This window comes from Halichoerus grypus, chromosome 3 (assembly GCF_964656455.1).
Source record: "Halichoerus grypus chromosome 3, mHalGry1.hap1.1, whole genome shotgun sequence".
NCBI lineage: Eukaryota > Metazoa > Chordata > Mammalia > Carnivora > Phocidae > Halichoerus > Halichoerus grypus.
Genome location: NC_135714.1, coordinates 201,435,948 through 201,458,335, shown reverse-complemented (window position 1 = coordinate 201,458,335; position 22,388 = coordinate 201,435,948). Strand labels below are relative to the sequence as shown.

General features: G+C 43.5%; 2 protein-coding genes across 2 annotated transcripts; one reads left to right on the top strand and one right to left on the bottom strand.

Annotated features, from left to right (window-relative positions):
• The first annotated feature begins 7,486 nt into the window (after window positions 1-7,486).
• Window positions 7,487-11,020, top strand: LOC118529264 (beta-defensin 107A-like). The gene is made up of 2 exons (XM_036082054.2): window positions 7,487-7,556; window positions 10,851-11,020. The coding sequence occupies exons 1-2, from the start codon at window positions 7,487-7,489 to the stop codon at window positions 11,018-11,020; spliced, it is 240 nt and encodes a 79-aa protein (XP_035937947.2).
• A 9,456-nt stretch (window positions 11,021-20,476) lies between these two features.
• Window positions 20,477-22,043, bottom strand: LOC118529254 (ubiquitin carboxyl-terminal hydrolase 17-like protein 6). Its single transcript, XM_036082047.2, is given in 2 exon segments — window positions 20,477-21,170; window positions 21,172-22,043. Coding segments are annotated over 2 exon segments (1,566 nt in total).
• Between the last annotated feature and the right edge of the window lie 345 nt (window positions 22,044-22,388).

The following is a 22,388-nucleotide window of genomic DNA, read 5'->3' as shown; positions in this document are numbered from 1 at the left end:
TAACTTTTGCCTTATGAAATAAAATTTGTAGCTTCACACAGTAAAGGTCAGAATTACTCGTCCTATGAGCAGCTCCTCAAATTTGATCACTCGGGTTTCACATGGGTGGCTGACAGTGTTTTGCTTCACATTTGAGCTACCATAGTATCGTTTGTCGCTTCGCACTCCGATACATTCCTTGCCCTTCCCCTGCTCTGCTCTGAGCGCTGGCACTACTCTGCAAACTCCCGTCTCCACACCTCCTGGTTTCCAGCCGGCGCCTGTCGATGCAGGTGCGTGGTGGGAGAAGGTGCTCCGTCAGTGGCTCATCTCCCATAGCAAAGCCCCTGCTTCTGTGTCCTGGCTTCTCCCTCCTTTCTGCCCCTGCAGGCACAGCTCCCGCCGGCTAGTCCTGGCTCCTGGGCTCACACCACAGCCTCCCGCTTTTCCCCCAGCCAGCTAGGGCTAACCCTGGGGCTGCCTCACGGCTCCCGTTTTGCATGTTCAGCTTTTCCGACACTTCATCACTTCCTCTCCGTGTAAAATCATCTCTATCAAACTACCTGGTGTGGGAGCTGTTTTCATGCCTGGAGCCTGACCGATTGGGCTTTTCCGTGGGCTCTACTGTCAGATCAATTGACATTTGATCAATTGTCCTCCAAAAGAGACCTGAGTCATCACCTTTGCCAACCTGAGAGTGTTTCCCTCGTTTTCACAGGAATTAACTCATGGAAGTGGGCAGTGGGGCAACATAGGAATCTACAAGTGAGTGATCATCTGCGAGTGGGTGCTCCTCCTCAGTTCTCCACAGTGAGAGTACTGTTGATGGTTTACAGAGGACCATGAGACCAGATACTCCTTGCTCATTCCAAACACCACATTCCTTGATTCCCCAAACTGAAAACACCCTGGACTCTAATTGATGTCTCTTTTATGGAAGGATTCATGTGCATGTCTCAGAGTCATACAGAGAGGTGGACCGGTGGCTCTGCTCTGATGTTCCTTTACTCTTTACCTTGTATGGCATCCCATAGATGCTCGCCTACTCAGGAATTACCCCTTCTCTCTTCCTCTTGCTCTCTCCTCTCTTCTTCACTTGGCTTCTTTCTGGGACATTTTCATCCACTCCCCTTCTTCCTGAGACACTCAATCCTCCCTACAAAATAATAAAGTCTCAACCCATACTAATTCCTTATTAAATTCAGCACTTTCAGGGGTCAAGTGGCTGCCCTTGGCTTCTTCAGATAAATTTCTGTTGATTTCCATAGTACCTCATGGAGATCTCCAAAATCAGTCTGCTGGATTTTCTGAAAGGGAAAGTCTTCTACATGGTGGACGGGTCAGAGGGAAATGGTCAGGAAGAAGAGACACTGGTGCAGCTGGTTTTTCCCTGAAGTATCTCCACTCTAGTCTACATAATGCTCCTGCTTAGCATGACTTTACCTCCATTGATTTTGAAACCGTGGCTCTGGTCTAACTATGCTAACCGTGCATTGTCCCTTCTTGGTTTGGGGTTCCATTTCAGAACTCCCTCCCCATAGCTGAAAGTGCCTGTAGAGTAAGATGGATCAGTTTGGCCTGAGGACAAAACATTAAGTATCATTTTCTCCCACATTCCCCACTGAAGTACCAGACCCCAGATGCAGGAATAGTAAAGAAGTTGACCACAAAATGTGCTCTGAAACACTTAGCCTTCTTCCTGTGCCCGGAGGGTATAAAAGAAAGCTCGGGGACAGATTTCTTTGGAAAATGGGCTGCTGTGCCGTGATTGGGACCTCACTCTGGCTCTCAAGGGGGACGGGTGAGGAAAATAACACTTTCACATCAATCCGTATGAGATGGGCTTCATTTCAAGCAGCTACTTGAAAAACTCAACACGCTGCCCTGTCGTGCTCACACCTGACAGCGTCTGCAGGCGAAGAGCTCCAGCTGGAGTTGTCCACAGTGGCAGGACAGAGAGGTCAGCCATGGGGTGGCTGCATTTACCATATTAGGCAGGGCAAAAGGGGCGTGGCTCCCATGGACCAAGCAAACGCTACACAAGATCTCTGGGCTGAAACCATCCTACAGGAAACTCCCAAATACTGTGCTCGGCTAAAGCAAAGGGACTCAGTAGTAAGTGGTTTTAGGATACAGCCCTGGGAGGTGAGGGGTGGAGGGAGATTCCTAAGATGGACCAGAAAGAACATCAACCATTCAGGAAACTGTGCAAAGCCGTGGGCCACACAGGAACCTCAAAAGAACACATCAGTGTGTTCCCCAAAAGGCGATCTACCTTGGAATACTCTTGCACTCGTTTCTTTCACTGTGTCACAAAGTACCACAAAAGTTAGCGGCTTAAAACACCACACATTCTCTCACACTTCTGTGGGTCCCAAGTCCAGGCATGGTGTAGCTGGAGCCCCGCTCAGGGTTTCACGGGACTGACAGCATGGGGTTGGCTGGGACTTTCATCTAATCTGAGGCAGGAGATCCCCTTGCACCCGCTCTGGGGCTTTGGGGAAAATTCTGTCACTTGCGGTTGTCGGCCTGTGGTGGGTGGCTGTCCTCGTAGGCTGTCAGCCAGGAGGCTGTCCTGAGCACGCAGAGGCTGCCTGGCATTCCCTGCCCTGTGGCTCTTTCCATAAACAGGCAGCTTTCTCCTTCAAGGCCAGGCAGAGTGTCTCTCATACTTCAAAACTCCAACTTCTTTCTAACAGCACAAAAGAAATGGGAGAAAACCAAGCTATACAGAGTAACGTTTTTGTTCACCATTGGAATGGAGTTATTATTAATTCAAACTAGATTGTTTAAAATTGATTGCAAACCCCCAAGTCATTTATAATGTCACTCAAACATACATAGCACCACAAATGACAAGGGAATTCAAATGGTACCTCAGGAAATATCTATTTAACACAAAAGAAGACAGTAATGCAGGAATGGGGTGGGGGAGAAATAACATGTAGAAAACAAATAGCAGGCGGCACCTGGGTGGCTCAGTCGGTTCAGCATCTGACTCTTGATTTAGGCTCAGATCATGATCTCAGGGTCATGAGATTGAGCCCCATGTCGGGCTCCACGCTAGATGTGGAGCCTGCTTGGGATTCTCTCTCTCCCTCTCCCTCTGTCCTCCACCCCCAGGCTCTATCTCTCTCTCTGTCTCTAAAAAAAAATAAATAAATAAGAAAACAGCAAGTGGCAGATGTAAATCCTACCTCATAAATTATGGCATTACACACAAATGGATTAAACACTCCAGTTAGAGCCTAGCAGAATGGAGTTTTTTTAAAAAAAGATCCAACTATATGCTGTGTGCAGGAGACACACTTTAGATTCAAGGAAATGAAGAGGTCAAAAGTAGAAGAATGAAAGAACATGGAGCTAGGGACAAGAGAACTTTGTATAGTGAGAGGTGCATCAACCTCTCAAGAAGACATGACAATGATAAGCATGTATAAAACTAACAAGAACCACAAAATACATGAAGTGAGAACTGACACATTGAAGGGACAACTCGATAATTCAACAAAAATTTTTAATGTTTTATGGCCTAGCGTGTGATCTATTTGGATGGATGTATCATATGTACTTGAAAAAAGTGTGTGTGTGTATTTTGCAGTTGTTTTATGTTGTATTGTGTAAATATCAATTCAGTCAACACAGTAATAGGGTTGTTTAGGTCAACTTTTGTGTTTACTAACTTTTGGGTCTACCTTTTGCTGAGAAGAGTGATATCAAAATCTTCTGCTCTGAGTGTAGAACTGTCTGTTTCCCCCTTTACTTCAGTCAGTTAATGTGTAAACATGTTACGCAGCATCCCACTTTCTATTTGATAATATATTCTTTTTTTTTTATCTGAAACGAATATTGCCACTCCAGCCTCCTTACTCTTGATACTTTCATAGTTTATGTTTTTCCATTCATTAGCTTTCAACCTTTCTGTGTCTCTTTATATTTACAATGCTTTCCTTATAATTTGTGGTCTGATTTTACTCTGCCAATTCATGTCTTAGCTTTGACAATTCACAATTATGGGCGATGTCCCCATTGGAGTAGGCTGGGTAATGGGTGCACAAGACCTCTCTGTACCATTTTTGCAACTTATTGTGAGTCTATAATTACTTCAAAAGAAAAAAAATGTTTGGAGAGATGCTTCCTTTATAGATCACACATAGTTTTGTCTTCCTGTTTAATTCATCTAATTATCTCTACCTTTTAAGGAGAATGTTCAGTCCCTTGATAGTTTTACATAAGTAATGATAGATTGGTTAGATGTTGGTCTATCAATTTACTATTTTTGGTGTGTTTGTCCTCCTTGAGCTTATTCCTCTGTTCTCTGTCGTCTTCTTCAGATTATTGGGATATTTGAGTCAAAACTTCCATTATAAGGTGTTAATTATGATTAGTGGTTTCACTGGGGTATCAATACACATCCTTAAGTTTTTATATCTACTTAGAGTTGATATTAATCTACCTTATTCAAAATTTGGAAGCCTTGTAATTGTATAGGTAGATATATTTCTCCCCATTCTCATAACAGACCTTTTTGCTGTATTTTTTTGCATGTATCACATCCATTATAAACCCACAAGGCAATGTTACAGTTTCTGTGTTAAGAAGTCACGTACATTTCAAATAAATTAAAAGACAAAGTATTTTTTTTAATATTTACTCTGATATTTATCATGTCTGATGTTTTTCATTCTCCTTGAAAATCAAGTTTCCTTCCGGTAGTTCCCTTCCCCTTTTACAGAATTTCCTTTTACAGTATTCCTGTAGGGAATCTCTGCTAGAGAAAAATTCTTCTCGTTTTCTTTGCCCTGAAAATATGTTTAGTCTATCTCCCCCCTTTTTTTTTCTTTTATTATGTTCCATTAGCCTACATATAATAGTACATCATTCGTTTTTGTTGTAGTGTTCCACGATTCATTATTTGCGTATGCCACCCAGTGCTCATCGCCACACGTTCCCTCCTTAATGCCCATCACCCGGTTACCCTTTTTTAAAGGACTTTTTCCTGCAGATGGAGTTTGGAGCTGGCAGCGCTGTGCCTGTTTTCCTTCGGGGCTTTGAGGTGCATGCACAGTCACCTGACCTCTTTTGTTTCTGAACAGAAGCCAGTGGTAACTCAATTGCTGTTTCCCTGAACTCAAAGTGTTACTCTTCTCTGGATGCTTTCACGATTTCCTCCCTTTTCTGGGTTTCAGGAGTTTGACCGTGATGTGCCTAAGCATGGTATCCATGTCCTTTCCGATTTGCAAAGCTTCCTGGTTTGGTCCTTTTGTCTTTCACCAAATTTGGGAGTTTTCAGCCATTATTTCCTTGAACTACTTTTTATCCCATTATGTTTCTCTCCTCATTCTGAGACTTTAATTACCTGTCTTTGATATTATCCCTCAGGCCCTCAAAGGACTGTGTTTCTCAATCTTTTTTCTCTCTGATCTACAGATCTCATAATTTTTTTGATTCAGTGACTCTTGATCCTGTCATATTTTCTATGCTATCAAATCTATTCAGTTAATTTTTTTCAGATATTGTATTTTTTAGTAACAAAGTATCTTTATATTTTCTGTTCTCTAATGAGATTTTCCATATTTAAAATTGATTGCAAGCATATTTTCTTTACTATTGGAGCATCTTAAAATAGATATATTAAATTCCTTGTCTGAAATATTTCAACATCATCAATGTCCTGGACATTGTGAACGTTGTGTTGAAGAGGTTGTGAATACTGCTACAGCCTCAGAAGAATGCTAATTTTTTAAAGTTTTTTTTTTAAGATTTTATTTATTTATTTGAAAGGGAGGGGCGCCTGGGTGGCTCAGTCGTTAAGTGTCTGCCTTTGGCTCAGGTCATGATCCCGGGGTCCCGGGATCGAGTCCCACATCGGGCTCCCTGCTCAGCGGGAAGCCTGCTTCTCCCTCTCCCACTCCCCCTGCTTGTGTTCCTGCTCTCGCTGTGTCTCTCTCTGTCAAATAAATAAAATCTTTAAAAAAAAAAAAAAAAAGAAAGGGAGTGAGAGAGTGAGAGAGAGAGAACAGGCAGGGGGGAGGGGCCGAGGCAGAGGGAGAAGCAGACCCCCCCGCCGAGCAGGCAGCCGGATGTGGGACTTGATCCCAGGACCCTGGGATCATGACCTGAGCTGAAGGCAGATGTTTAACTGACTGAGCCAAACAGGCACCCTGATATTTTTGTTTTAACAGGAAAGTGACTTTATTAAACTCAATTTGCAAATATTACATTGGCTGTAATGGGCAGCAGCTCAAATCTCAGGGGTGTTTGTGTGTTTGTCATTTTGTTTTACCTTAACTAGGTGCAAGCATCGCTCAAGGGTTAGCAGAAGTCATGGGCAGAGTTCACACGTAGAACCTAAGCTCCCTTCTCTGGGTCTTTATTTTCAGCAGATACAGTCTCCCTTGGCCCTGGCTTTGTGTTCTAAGTTTAGAAAGAGGATAGATATTTTTGTTTGTTTGTTTTGAGTTAACCTCTCCATGCCACATTGCAATCAGAGAGAACATACTCTGTGCTGTTTCATTTTTCTAAGTTTTGACTTTTTTCTAAAATATGCCTGTATTTGTTTCAACTTTCATATTCTTCACGTAATTTTTTCCCCAAAGTTTTACTTATTATCAGTAGGAGCTCACTTTGCTTTATTCGAAATGGAACTCCTTGTTTGAGTTTTAATCTTTCAAATAACCCCCTTACTTAAAACCCTTCAATAACTTCCCTGTGATTTTAGGATAAAATTCAAATTTCTTAGTAACATATAAGTAAATATAAATAGTTTTCCAACCCATATTTGTTGAATGAAAGCTATTCCCATAACATATGAGATATGGTCATATTTAATCATAATGTCGTTATCCTTAATAATAATATCTTATAAATGTAAAAACTTTGAGCATTTAATAACGATTTCCATATTAATTGTTTCATGGGTTCCTCTAACTAAACAGCTATCAATTAATAAGTCAAAGAACCCATATATTTTGAACATCTACTGCTGCAAAGCACTGTCACGAGGAATGGATGGAAGGAAAAGGATGGAAGGAGAGTCATTCTTCCATGGAGCTTATAGTCACATTGGACAGAAAAAATTTTTCATATACTATAATTTTTGAAAAGCAATTTTACCAGGCACCCATTAATAACTGCCAAGTGAATCTTATAAGAGACCAAGTTGAATGTAACATCTTAGAGAAGAAGAAAAGAAATGGGGGTTATAGACCTTCTGGAAGTGGAGGTACCTAAAGTGTGGCTTCAGGGAAAAATAGATGCGGAGGCAGAGACATAGAATAGAGGAATACAAGCAGGAGAACAAGCCTTACTCTCCCAAAAACATCATTGGGGTAATACCTGATCCAGCAGCCCACACATTACTCAGTGGAGCATGAACAATAGTTTCTTCTTAATGAATATTACAAACCGAAGTTGACTTCCAGCCCTTCCAGAGCTGTAGAACTTGTTTTAATCAACTTTCCTCGGTAAAAGAGCTGCATCTAGCAACTGTGCCCTCTCTCCGCCGATGTCTGGAGCCATGAGAATCTTTTTCTTAATTTCTGCTGCTCTCATTCTCCTTGTTCACATTTTCTCAGGTAAGAAGGAAATCCTAATAGATGTAAGGATGGCAATCTGTCTTTTGAGAAGAAAGCTCAGGTTTTAGAAAAGTTTGTGACTCATCCCTGTGTTCTAAAAAGGTCCCAAGACAAGCCGGTTACTGGAAATCTTTTCTTGAGCTTAGACACAAAACAACAGGACCACACTGAGCCAGACTAGCTCCACCCAGAAGAGTATCTAGTTAATTTCCCTCAAAGCTCTACCAAGGGGTTTAGACTTCTCTTTACATTTAGATCTCTTTCCTTCTTCCGTAATCTTCAACACAAGCTTCAGGATATGCCAAAGTGATTGCTCTAAAATGAGAGAACACTTCAGAGGCAAATTCCAAACACACTTGTTAATTTAGAGAATTATAATTTCTGTAGCCTAAATGAGACTAAACTCATGATAAGAGGTTCTCAGTCTATTTTTTTATGTCTTACTAGTTGGTCCAAATCTTCTAATCTTAGATTATTTAGAATTTCTTCCTAGTTCTCACATACTGTGGAAAATTATATCATTTAAACAACTAACATCTTGATTAGTTTTCTTTTCAATCTTTGAGAGCTTTGAAATGGTCTCTTTTTGCTCAGTACAGCCAAGACTCTATCCCTAAGAAACTTTTTAAAAAGATTTATTTATTTATTTTAGAGAGAGAGAGCTGGGGGAGGGGCAGAGGGAGAGAGAGAGAGAAACCAAAGTAGACTCCCCAATGAGCGCAGAGCCCGATGTGGGGCTGGATCCCATGAGCCTGAGATCATGACCTGAGCCAAAATCAAGAGTCAGATGCCCAATGGACTGAGCCACCAAGGCGCCCCCCCTAAGAAATTTTTATATCATCCCTTCTCAACAACGCTTCATTCTTTCTGTTATGAAGCCATTTCTAATGGGGTTCCCCAATTATCATGAAGCACTTTACTTCTTCATGTTTCCTGGATTTCTACACTTATTTATTACACAATCAGACCTCATAGATATGAAATGTGTGCCTACCACTTAATGAGAAATTGGGCACTATAGCAAAAGTAGGTAATGTGGAAGTCAAAAATGCAATCAGAGCATGGTCTTCACCCTTAATTTGCTTGAAGTTTATGATTTCATTATTTCTGTGTTGGTAAAAAACAGGTTGCCCAGAATAGTAAATAGGTATTTGATATATTTCAAATGCGTAAATAAGTGAATGGATGAGATGGAAAGATGCACAAGAGTATAATACAAAACAGTTCCCATAAGCGCCATAAAAGATGTAAACTATAAAGAGAAGCCATGGAAATAGAAGCATGGTTCTAACTGGGGGGATCAGGAGGGGCTTCCTGGGAGGTGGTAGTAGTATTGCCCTTTTGAAAACAGGCATAAAAAACATGCCCTCGGGGTTCAAAGTCTCATTTATCAAATCAGTTTCTTAGCTTCTGCCCCAGTCTCTTTTCTCGGAGGTCAGACGATGGATCCAGGTAGAGAAACGCATGTGAAGCCTTCTTCTCCATTCGCATTCATCAGGTCTCTGACTCATTAAGGGCTCCTTGTCCCCAGACTCAGCTCAAGCACATTTGAATCCTAACAACAAACACAGTGTGGGCTTGAATTAGGACCACCACGATCACAACAACCACACAGAATCTCAGAGTTGGGAGTGAGTTTAATGATCAATACAAGAGGTAACACAATTGAGGTTGAATCTCAGTAGCAATCCTTGTAAGTTCTGTCAACTCTTGTGCTTCAATTTCCTTTCTATAAATGGTAATAATAACAGGATTGTTTGAAAGATGAAGACACTTGTTACATTAATTAGAGAAGAGGCAAACTTATTTTAACAAAGACACTTAAAAGGAGAGTAAATGGAAAAAAAAATAGTTTATTTTTCTCTTATGCAAAACTCCAAAAATAGGCAAGTTGACTATTGTGGGTAGAAAGAAGGCTCTTCTCCATCAAGTCATGTTGAGACTAGGGAGGAAGGTCAACTTTGCATCCTAATGTGACTGTTTTATCTGGTTCTAAAGATGCTCTAACGGGAAGGGCTGAAAAGTAAATAAAGGGCATGATCAGAAAGATTGCATAGAAGTCGCTACATCATTCCACTCCTGTTTCATTGATCCAAACTTGTTCACGTGGCCATACAGAGACACAGGGCCAGGGACTGACGTCTCTCGCTGAGTCTCCATGTGTTATCCATTGTCTGAAGGGAAAAATAACTGCTTGGGGAAGGTTTAACAGTCCCTCTGCTTGTATAAACTGCTTAAACAAAGCCAGGCACGTCCTCCGTGCCCTGAGAAAGTTCACTATTACTATTGCTTGCCTGTCATTGTTTTTTATCATCATTCTTGTTCTTGTTATCTGCCCCAATTAAATATTTAAACACCTTATACATATTGCACGTCAGTTGATTGCCCAGAAGCCTGATGAAGTTCAGTGGTCTATTTCCCAAGTTCAACTTTGGACTATTTAAAAAATTTCCCCTTATTTTGAGCAGAAATCTAAGGCCATGCGATTCCTTTCCATTGGTCTGAGTCCTAATTGAAGTGCAGTGTCTCTTCAGCACGTATAACATCTCAGTTATATGACAACCATATGTATTCTTTCCCCCGCCCCAAAGCTGTACTTTCCAAGAATAATTTCCTTTTGAGGGTAACTGCCTGTTCTTTCTATTTATTTCTCCTGAGAACACATATCGCTAAAAACTTTTCTCAATCATTCCTCTCAAAATATTTTTACTCTCCTCAGCTTAGTCTTTGTTCTGAAGGAAAACCCGTTGCTTATGCCACTCTAAATTCCAGAATTAAATCCATTATTCCATTGATATGCTTACAAAGCAGACCAGTACCACGTTTCTTTTATCTTTGCACCTAAAATTGTGAAATTCCACAACCACACAGCAGCGCATGTGGGCTATCGTTGACCTGCCTACAGTGTCAACAGCGTCGTCTTTACATTTTGTTATATATCCTAGACTATTAATTTGGAGATGTGAAAAAATCACATATTGGAAAGGACTGTTTATTGGAATTACAAAGTATACTGCCTCCCTCCCGGGAAGAAATACTCTGCTTCTAGATATCCTAGAAATGATTGTGGCAGAGGGAATTGAATACAAAGTAAGGACGCTGTATCAGTTGTGCGGGGAATCTGAGCTCCCACACGCTGTTCAGGTGGCATGCGCTTTTTCTGATCTCTAGGCGTGTACTCTGTGTCTGCAGGAGATTCAGTAATGGGGAGTTGTGAATTTGGCCCGGGTGATGTCGTGTTGCTTTCCGGTCACCAATGACTGGGTAACTGAAGCCCTGCTTTCTTCACTTTAGCCCGCGGAGGAATATACAGAGAGATGCAGTGTCAGAAATTGGATGGGCGCTGTGAAGTCCAGTGCCTCTCCTTCGAAGTTAAGATTGGGGGCTGTCGAGCTGAATTGACACCACTTTGCTGCAGGAAAAAGAGGAACAAGCAAAAGCCAAGCAACAGCTACGAAAAGTGAGAGGCAAAGGTCCCCTGGCTGTGAGGTCCATGCAGCAAACCTGTCTGGATTTTCTCTCTTGACCTCCAAGGCTGGCATGCTTTGAATGAAGCTGTCAGTCCAGCTCCTGGCGCTGCAGAGAAATGCCCTCTCTGGGCCGTGAGCTGCCCGAGGGAGGGCACTGTGTTGTGTTCACCTTGGCAATCCCCACTTGCTGGCATAGGGCCCATTAATTATTTTATTGATTGATAAAGTAAGTGAGCAAATGAACAGATAAAACAGGTAGAATGGAAAGGTGGGACCATGCTTGAGAGGAATTCTAACGTCCTGGCTTCAGACAGAAGTGTGACCCTGGGCCTTTGCTATTCAGACGCTGGTGTCTGTAATAAGAGGAGATTCAACCACATAGTAAACGGCCCACCTGCTGGACACGAGTTGTGGCTGCCTTAGCCATACTGTGGGCATGGGCTTCTCAAGCTCCTTCACGGGTAGTTGTTAGAATGGCTTCCACTCCCTGTCCCATCTGGGACATCAAGTGCCACAAAGAAACTGGCCCATGTCAAAGTTTAAGCTGGGCCAAGATTGGGAGCATCTTCATTCTGGCTACTTGCAGTGAGAATGTATCAATCACGGCCTATTCGAGCGTGAGTTCCCTAGAGATAGTCTAACTCAACACCCTCATTTCCAAAAAGGAGATACAGGCCTAAGAAGACCCCACCCTTGCTGGCTTAGTCACAGTCATATGCAGACTTCAGGCCTTTTGGTCTTATGTTCTTAGCACGTCCACAGAATGGTGTGCTGGCCAAGGGCAGAAGCCTGGAGAAGGAACACTTTTCAGCAGCTCCAGTGAGCAGTTGGGTGGAGGAAGAAGTGGGAACCAGCTGCAGAAAAACTGCACACTTTCCAAAATCCCTCCTGTGACCCTGTGATCCTTGCTTTTCCGGGCCAATAGTAATGGCACACAGGTTTGCCTCTGTCCCGACTTGCCAAAATTCAGAGTCCCAGCTTTCGGGTAGAGCAAGATATATTTCATAGGTCGTTTTCATCCTCCATTTACAGCACACCCTTCCAGAACAGAAGAAACACAGCCCCTTGTCTCTGCTCTGGAGAATTTCCTTACCTATTCACTTAAGCCCGCTTCCTATAGGGATGTAAATAAGAGAGAACAAAATAAAACACAATTTCTTAGGACAAGACAATTTGTAAAAGCCTGTAAAATAAGAAATAAAAATGTGTTTTAAAAAATGTTCTGGTGCTGCTACATATCTTTATGGCTAATGGGCTGAATTTTTTATTCTGAAAACCATACAAGAGAGAAGCGGGCGGATGAAGCTCTCTGTTGCAAGTGTCTCAGGTCCTGGGCTTTCTCCAGAATTTCCATACCAGTCTCAGGTAAAATAACTGCCTTTCAGAATCTAAATGTACTTAGATCTCTTCCCTTGTTCTTCCTCCCTTTTTTCTCCCCTTTCCTTGCCAAATGAACTGTGGTGTGGGTAACGTATCCCTCTTTGCTTCTCAACTTAGAGAAACATCTTCTGCCACCTTCGTGCTGCTGGGATTTCTCTTGATAAGGAGACCAGTGAGTGACCTCTTAGACACGTCTTGGTCACCATTCCCTCTTTCTAAATACCCAGTGTAATTTCTGTTGACCTACATGGGCCTTACCTGATAAAAATCCTACACTGTATTTCCAACTTTAACTTCTTGCTGAAGTTTTATAAGGCATTGGTCTTCCTAACTGGATTTCTGATAGGCACCTAAAAGTAACTTGTGTTTATTATAATTTATCCCTTTCTTTCCAAAACTGACCTTCATTTACTATTCTAGATCTTAGTAAATATTGTTACAATTTACTCAGACACTCAAGTTAATAATGGCTTGCTCAGGCTTATTCTCCCTCACAAATCACACAATTCCCTTATTGCATGAATCTACATAGATTACTCACTAGCATGTGCAAATTGTGTTGTAACTTTTCTTCCCTTCTCTCTCCTCACTAACATTGTTCTCATTTACCTAGAATTGGGGTTTAGGCTTTGTTCCACATTTCATGTGCACACACACACACACACCATGTGTGTTGCTCAACCATAAAAACGAAATAGAAGTGTCACACTCAGATTTATAGGAGTTCTAGAACATTAAAATATTAAAGCTTAGAAGTGGGCTTGAAAATAATGTAAGTCAATGTTTCCAGAACCAAATTGATTCTAGTCACCTAGAGTATTTTTGGAAGTCAGGGGTCTGCCCCCTACTCTAACACTTTCATATTGGGAACTCTTCAGTTAAGAATCTGAATTTTTAAAACCACGTTTCCAATCAAATCTCCTGCATAGTGGTTTTTGGCAACTATAGATCACTGACCAGAGCATCTGAGATTCAAAGGTGACCCTGGTTTTGTGTCCCACACTTCTAGCTAGAAGCCAGGATGGAGCTTCAGAACTAAAATCCAGAAGTCCTGCCTTTAAGTCCAGTGGTATTTCACTGTCCCACACTTTTCGAAAAGGAGATATTGAGAGGAACTAATAAATGGCTCACCTCCTTGCCCAACTTGGGGAAGAAAAGCTCAGACTTTAAAGATTGATTGATTGATTGATTGATTGATGCGAGAGAGAGCATGCACGAGTTGGGAGGAGTGACAGAGGGAGGAGAAGCAGACTCCCTGATGAGCAGTGAGCCTGACATGGGACTCCATCCCAGGACCCTGGGATTATAACCTGAGCCGAAGGCAGACACTGAACCCACTGAGCCACCCAGGCACCCTAGAAGCTCAGACTGTAATGGGAAGACAGATATATGTCCAGCAAACTAACATACAACGTGGCAGGTCCCACAGTGTGATGGGAAGCCTGTGGGAGCTCAGAACAGGACGACTGAGTACAACAGGAGTTAGTGGAGTCTGGACCAAGTTCACAGACAAAATACCCAACACTGTCAGACCAATTGCTTTGTCAGTCTAGCTTAAATCACTTTAACTGAACTGAAAGATTGTTGTTCCTTTCTGTTGCCAATATGTAGGTAGCTTATGTACCCATTTGACAATTATTTCCACTCAAAACTGCCCACTTCCATGAGCCTCCAAAAACACAAGGACTCTCTGTCCTCCCTTGAAGACCATTCTGCTCTCATGGGATACCACTGTCCCTAGATACCCTTAAGGAGGTATTGAAATGTCCTCATTATGCAAACAGAGCCATCCTACTGGTCCTGATGAGCTTTGGACTGAAATGAAGCCATTTTCCACCTGTCTGTATGGGTACTTCACCCATGAGAACCATTGTCATTTTCTTTGCCATTCTATTCTTTTTCCGAACCAAGTCTCCCCAGGGAACAAATCAAATTTATTTAAAACTTGGTCAGTCTGAGAATCTGAGCACTTGAGAAAATCCTACACACAGGACAAAATCCCCACTACCTACACAGTGAGAAGGGTCCCCATGGGAAAGTCAATGTTTGAGGGAACAGTAGTGTCCTGATCCCTGAGTGATGGTTTCTGATTGTGTGCCCCACATCCTAGGTCTGGTAAAGACATACTTAGATGCAGTGCAGTCAGAGGCTTTCCAGGTGTCTAGAACCATCTGTGCTTCATCACTGGAACTGAACAAGATCTGGGTAACAGAAAAGGGGGTATTTTCCTCATAATTTTTTGTCTCCAAACGTCTTGGCTTATGTTCTCCAAGAGTTAGTGATTCTCAGATAATGGCACGACAGAGCCATGTTAAAGCCGTTGGATCCAGGTAGAGGGTAGTGATAAGGACCTACTTGTAAGGATAACTGAGTCTAAGAAAATTAGCTCCATACAGCTGATCTTTTGGGATTGACTCTGTCTGTATGGCTTTATTCCACCCTTGGCTCTCCCTCCCTGTTCCCTTTCAACCCTGGTCTCCTCAGATGGATTCCTCCTGAGATTCTAGCTGACTCCCAAACCGAACATGCCCTTCTACATTCAGGGTAGAAACAGGAACTAGCGGTCTTAACCATCCTGCCCAGACATGCCTAACCGCAGCCTGCGTCAGACTCCCTGCTTTGGGACAAGAAAATGACTGGAAGTGTAAAAGAGAACAGCCAGTCTCTAAAACTCCTGGCCAAGTGTATTCAAGGAGCCATAAGCAAAATTATTACACTCGAAGTAGGATATTTATTCATTTGTTTTGAGGAACAAGAACTTTAGGGTTTGCTGAAACGTAGGAAGTAGACATAGAGGTAACAGTAGTGCCTAATGACCAGCGGCAGTAAGTCAAACCGGGGAGAGAGGAATGCCGAAGGTGGTGCTGGTGTTTATGAAGTACCACGCATTGCAAACAGATGGACAGTCCTTGGAAATGTTTAAAGTCCCCTCCTTTTTCCAAAAAAGTCTGGTGTTGCCCTCAAAGGCACAGGATGGTGACTGCCCACTTACTCCAGCAACTTCAGCACTCTTGAGGTCCTCTCCAAAGCAGTGTAAGGCTCCCTGCTGGCCTTTGTTACCCCCGGCTGGTCTGGTTGACAGAGGCCACACTCCAACAGCCCAGAGCCATCATTTGCAAATACGGTTACCTGGCCCTCCAGGGGTCTGATGAAAGAGGTGGCAGAAGGGCAATGCAGATGCTAAGGCTAAGAAAATGCTGGGGTTTAGTGGGAGTCCTAGGCATGGTTTGTGGACACTGAGTGTGGGTCTGGTTCCTGCCTTCTTGGCATGGCACTCAGGGCTGGCTAAACACCTGAAATCTGATGGGTATGGTGTGGTTGGCCGGCCCCAGACCAGGGGTCCTTCCACCTCCACGCCTTAGGGCTCCCCTGCTAGGATGTGCACACAAGTTCCCTAGTTCACCCATGACCTGAACCTAGTTGGCTTGGCTTTCTAGGCCACAGGCTGCCTGTTTTTGCCTTATGGAATAATTTTCTTGGTGAAAACCTAGGGCTCAGAGTCCGAGATACCCAGGAAGATGGTCCTGGTACCTTGTCACTTGACAAGGAATTTGAGGAATCTGTACCTGAATCTCCCACCTCCTTAGGTTTATAGTAGTCTATCGACAGTATTAATAGTTTTAATAGTGTTAAAGTCATTGTGATCATCCTCCAATCAGTACGTTGCTATTGATTATTACTTTGATTGTTATGTTTCTTATTATAGATTGTTCACAGGCAGTTGTTACAAAACATTGAGTATAGTTTCTATTCCTGAGGAGTGTCTAATTTTTGGAGACCATTTCTGATGGTTCCCAAAAGACCTTCACACACTGAGGCTACAGTTCTCCTGCCCCACTGCTTGGTCTCCTCTCATGCAGCAACCTCTCAACATGCTCATGCCCCTCTCCTGAGGCACATACCCACCCATGCTGGCAGGGAAGCCATGTGGATAATGTCCCCAGGTTAGCTGAGCCTGGAAACATGTACACGTTCCCTCCAGAGATCAGACCCATATCCTGAACAGCTGGAAGAACCAGACAGAGCTCCTTGACTCACTCGAGCCAGGACAATCTTTCTAATTCCATTTTGGTGCCCTGGAACTGCTCCTGCCATCCTAAAATCCTGGAAAACATATTACCAGGTGCCTGAGCCACCCTCAAAATTCTCTACCTTAGCTCAGAGCTCAGCGTTCAGCAGTGCCAAAATTAGAGTCACACGGAGGGAATCCCTGGTCCCGGGACCTTTTGTAAGTATTCATTGTCCCCTTAGGGCCTCAAGAAATGCTCAGGCTGCAGCTGCAGGGCATGGAGATGCAGACCTACCAACCTGAGCACGTGCACAATGTCAAGTCCTCCTGGGAGCCTAGGAAATGCTTCTGCTGGCCAGCATCACCCCCTGCTGGTCGGAGAGCACCGTGCAAGACACTCTCTTGTGAACTCCCTGTGGATTGCAAAGCCAGGTGTGTGGACTTCCTCAGGTGTGGGTGGAACACAAGGCAGAACGTCATCCAAGAGGTGCTGGCCACTGTCATGTAGGGAGCTGAATGGATGCTTCTGGATGCTTTCATGAGATCCATTTAAAACTGTGTGTGTGTGTGTGTGTGTGTGTGTGTGTGTGTGTGTGTGTGAATGCAGATGTAATTCCAGGAAGAGAATGTTGGATATCAAAATTTCTGTGGTTGACCTATAGTTGATTTTTCTGTGGCTTTTTGCTTCATGGCTCATGGGCGCATGCACTATTTGCATTTTACCTAAGATTCTACTCAATTTAGACTCAAATAAACAATAAAACTGACTCCATTTGATTAAATCATTCCAAATTTAAAATCCATTTGAACAACTTAAAATCTTTTAATTAAAAATTGAAATGTCATAAATAGCATCCTAGTTAAGACATCTTATTGATTTCCAGGGATGCATAACAAGTGACCATAATCTCAGTGGCTTGAGACATTTATTCCCTCACAGTCCAGAGGCCAGAAGCCCAAAACCAAGATACCAGCAGGGCCACATTCCTTCTGAAGCCAAATCAGTGACAAAACCAGGCAAATTGCTCATATATTTCTTGGTGTCTTTAGCAAAGAGGAGAGATAGACTTTGGTGTCTCTATTTCCTAAGCTTTATACATTTTCAGAAACTTTTTTTTCATTACAAGTTACATAGTGCATTACTCATTTTCTAATGGAAACTGATAATCATCACAAGTGTAAAATAATTCTCTCATCCATTCAGACAATTTCTGCAGACACCATTCAAGCTGGTCGAGACATACTGACACCTTCAAGCCAAGGCTAAACGTGAGTGCGTTCCTCCCTGCATTTCAATGTCCAACCTCATACTGTGTATAAATGGCACAAGTCTACAGCAAACACACACTTAAACAAGGGAACCTAAGCTATCTTGCTGCATAATTCCCAGAGGTAAAATTTAAAATCTTGCAAAATGAACACTAGATTTTGGATATGTACTCATATTGGGATGGAGCTTTAAAAAGGTGTTTTTACAAAGAAGTGTGAAACCAGCCACAGGATTTCTATTGTTATAATTTCTGGGCCACCCCTAGGTAGAAAAACATTTATAAAGGCCTTTATGATCACTGTATATATGAATCATATTAGAGAGAGTTCAAAAAGTTTGGGAGAAAAGCAATGGACAGTAATCTTGCCAAAATAATTTGATGGAGCTACATGCATTCTGGCTGGTGGGGAAGATTATCTTCCTATGTGATCCCTGAGCTCTTTGGGAAAATGATGCTCCCTACCCTAGAAAACTAAGGTCCCACGATCCTTGGCTCACATGATATTACTCTGAAAGCAAAGTGGATATTCATAAGAATTTCCTTTGAACTTGGAAACTCTCAAGAAAACCTGTCCAGAAGAGTGCATGGAAGTTAGGGAGGTTGGGAAAGCGCTGAAATATGTGTCTGTCCATTGTGGGAGGGAGGGGAGGGAGGTGGGCTGGCCGGAATGGTCTCTCTACAGATGAAGAGTGACCACACCCTAAATTCCTTATTCCAATCAAATGTTTGGATGACCTTGTTCCTATTCACGTGGGTGGACCAAGCCATAAAGGGCTGAGGAGATGGCCATACCTGTCATTTGGAGACTGGCTCAGTGAGAGAAGCATCCCAGGGAGTGGACATCCAGGCATGAAGGGTGGAAACAATGTGGAGGAACCCCTGTCTGTGTGAAAATGACTGACAGTCATGGTCCCATCATCCCATTACTTCCTGTTTATATTGAAAGAACATTTGCCCAAATATATCCATGGGTGGAGTCTAGGTAAAGATGTGTCTGGAAATACAAAATATGCACCATCTGGACAAACTTAGTGCATCTACACAAAGAAATAACAAACTACCATGATACTGGATGAACTACAGCTACACGTGCCAAAAGACAGACTTTTCAGGAAGTTATTTGGGTCAAAAGGTAAGGAGCAGAATGAAGTAGAGTAATTGATAAATGTGCAAAGTCTTTAGTTGAACAAAATATATATTGTGAAAAGTCCACACATATATCTGTGAATACTTGCTAATTGCTTGGAAACGGTAAACAGCAACTAAATGCTTATTTTTCAGGAGATAACTGCATCCAGCCTGATTGAATCACATTGATTAAGTTCCCTTAACAATCTCCCTCCCTTGAGACAGCAGAGAAGATGGCAGGAAGAGTGACAAGTCAGTCATCACTACAATGTTCAGTGTAGATGGGGCTGGAGGACAGGGAGTGGGGGATGGGTGTGGCCCGACTCTCATCTTCTTCCAGGTAGACCCTCTGCCCTGGAACACACATACACACTCAAAAAGACAAATTGTTTAAAGATGTTTTCATACCTAATGCCTAAGACATAATGTTGATTGTCAGATAGGGGGGTGGTAGCAAACTCTGCCCCGAAAGGTACAGGTGCCGGGATGCTGAGCAATTCCCTGTGGGAGAAGGGTCCTTGCCAACCATCTTTCCTGTCTCAAGGAAGGGAGATTGGGATGGGAACCTAATTTAATCAGCATGATCCAATCAGGCTGGATGCAGTTATCTCCTGAAAAATAAGCATTTAATTGCCTTTTATCATTTTCAACCAATTAGCAAATGTTCACGTATATATGTGTCCACTTTTCACAATATGTATATTGTGCAAGAAAAAACTTTGCACATTTATCAGTTACTCTGTTACATTCTGCTCTTTACTTTTTCATGCAAATCACTGTCCCTAAAAATTCTGTCTGCAGCCATGTATAGCCGTAGTTCATCCATTTTCACAGTAGGTTGTCATTTCTTTCTCTCTTTTTTTTAAAAGATTTTATTTATTTATTTGAAAGAGAGAGACAGCAACAGAGAACACAGGCAAGGAGGAGGAGAAGCAGGCTCCTCACTGAGCAAGGAGCCCGATGCGGGACTCGATCCCAGGACCCTGGGATCACGACCTGAGCTGAAGGCAGACGCCCAACCGACTGAGCCACCCAGATGCCCTGGTGGTTTGTCATTTCTTTGTGTACATGCACTGAGATTGGGTTTTTGTGTCTGGTTTTTTTTTTTTTTTCCTGAGGTTCTTTTTAACTCCTCCTCCAGTTGGTGCATATTTGTATATTTCTAAGCACATCTTTACCTAGACTCCACCCATGCATACGTTTGGGGAAATGTTCTTTCAGTATAAACAGAAAGTTAAGTAATGGGATGATGGGACTGTGACTGAAAGCTGTGTTCACACTGACTCCAGGCCCTCAGCATTGTTTCCCCCCTCATGCCTGATTGCCCACTTGCGCTGATCCTTTCAGGCTGTGAGTTGCCCCCACTTCTCCCCTGTGCTGATAGAAGGGAGGGTTCACCCACAGACACAGATCCAGTAATAAATCCAAACCTCTCCAATAATAACCCCATAACAAGCAAGCCTTAAATCTCAGTATCCTGCAGTTTAAGTGGAATGCCATATCCCATGAACACACCCAGATAGGGTCTCTCCACATGTGCAGAACACACACCTACAACACACAAAATATTTCCTGTCCGGGACTATCTTCAAGTTAGGTGAGTGAGTGAATGAGGGTGTGTATGTGTGTGTGTTGGGGGGGAGGGGCCCGTGTACATCCAAGCTAGTAATGAGATCCCTGGACTACTTCCCTAGACTTCTGCCCCTTCTTGTTCTTCTTGCTAGCTCTGGCTCTCCATGCCAGACAAGGGACTATGCCCATGTCCCCTGCCCTCTGAGATGCGATGTTCCTGGCTAAAGTGTTGAGCTGGTTGAAGTTTTGTTCAGGATCATTCTTCAACATCTCATATTTGGACTGGTGAATTATGACTGCATGCTCAGGAAGAGCAAATTCTGCTTTCCTGACATTGAATTCAGCCTTAGGTCGGTTGCGTTCTTGGAGGAATCTCCACTGGTCTAATGTGATTTGTTGCACTGATGTCTCTTCCATGTGATCCTCTAATTCAGGAACTTTGATTCTGGAGTCGGTTTTGGGCTCCCTTTGGAACCCAACCAAGCCTGTGTGGTCAGCCTCAGGGGATGTGGCTCCCTCACCGAGTGACTCACTCACAAGTTCTCTTTCCAGTTTGGTCTTCTGGATGTAAAAGAGGACATAGGCATGTTGGCTCAATGCACAAGTCACATCACAGGCGGTGACCTTAGCATCATCCATTTTATACCACTGGCCATTTCCAGCTTTCACGAAGCAGAAGTAATGTCCGCTGTGACAACTCTACCCAGCGTGCACCAGCGCAGCATAGAGCACATAAACCAGCGGTCCTGCCCTCTGCTCACACAGGTAGGGTTGCATGTCAAGGCTCAGGATATTGCACGTCCTTAGCCATTTCATTTCCTGTGAAATCTGAGAATCGTTTCAACACCAGGACAAGGACCTTTGAGGGAATGTGCAAAGTCAGCATCTTGGAAGCAGGCACCTTCCCTAGACAAGTACTACAATGATAGGCATTTTCACCATCCAACCTTTCGGGCTTCACCAACTGCTCCAAAGCTTGGCTCACACTCTGAGCCGCCACGATGTCCAGGCTGATGTCCAGGTACGGGTCCAGAGTGCTTTAAACACTTTGGCAGTGGAGACACTGGATTTGAGACCTCCAGTATCCTCCAAAGATTTGACGGATGAGGGTGGTGTCCTCAGATTGAGGGTCTGAAGGCTTGTCCTCAGGCAAGCATGCTTGCTGCATTGTGCCCAGAGTGAACATCAGAAACTCATGGGCATCTTCCTGCTTGTGTGTGTGGAAGGCAGCGAGCAGTCCTGGCAAGGGACGGATCATATCTCCAGGATGGCAGAGGGCCCGGGTCATGTGAGCTTGCAGAGTACACAGCATGCAGAATGTCTGCTTCCCACAGGTTTCTCCATGCTGCTGGGACAGCATAGAGATGGCAAGGGGTGGTGTGTATGCCAGACACTGCAGGACCGCATTCACATAGCAGGTGTTCCCCAGGTTCTGAAGCCCAGCCCCAACCACAGAAGGTCTCTTCCAATGCAAGAGTTTCTTTGTGGGAGCCAAACCATTAGTCAGGTAGCACCGTCTGTGAGATGGTGGTGATGGCTTCTGCAGAGACGGTCCCCCGTGGACCTCAGCACCCCCTACATTTGACCAGCAAGATTTGAGTTTTGGAAAGACATTGAACTGAGACTCCTCTTGGCGGTGGAGAGAAGCAGCCTCCATGTCTCCAGGAACAGTGTTCACAAGATCCCTCACGTGGAGCCTCCGGTTACAAAGGGAAGCTTCTCGCACTGAGCCACTCTCCAAATGACAGGTGTGGCCATCTCCTCAGCCTTTTATGGCTTGCTCCGCCCACGTGACTAGGTACAAGGTTATCCAATCACTCCACTGGAATAAGGGATTTAGGGTGTGGTCGCTCTCCTTAGGCGGGGAAATGATTCCAGCCAGCCCACCTCCCTCCCCTCCCTCCCACAATGGACAGACACGCATTTCCGCACTTTCTCAACCTCCCTACTTTCCATCACACCCTTCTGTAAAGATTTTCTTGAGAGTTGCCAAGTTCAGAGG

Coding starts and splice junctions, on each gene's coding strand:
- LOC118529264 (XM_036082054.2), top strand. CDS start 7,487: ATGTCTGGAGCCATGAGAATCTTTTTCTTAATTTCTGCTGCTCTCATT. Junction 7,557..10,850: donor CCTTGTTCACATTTTCTCAG/GTAAGAAGGAAA, acceptor TCTTCACTTTAG/CCCGCGGAGGAATATACAGA.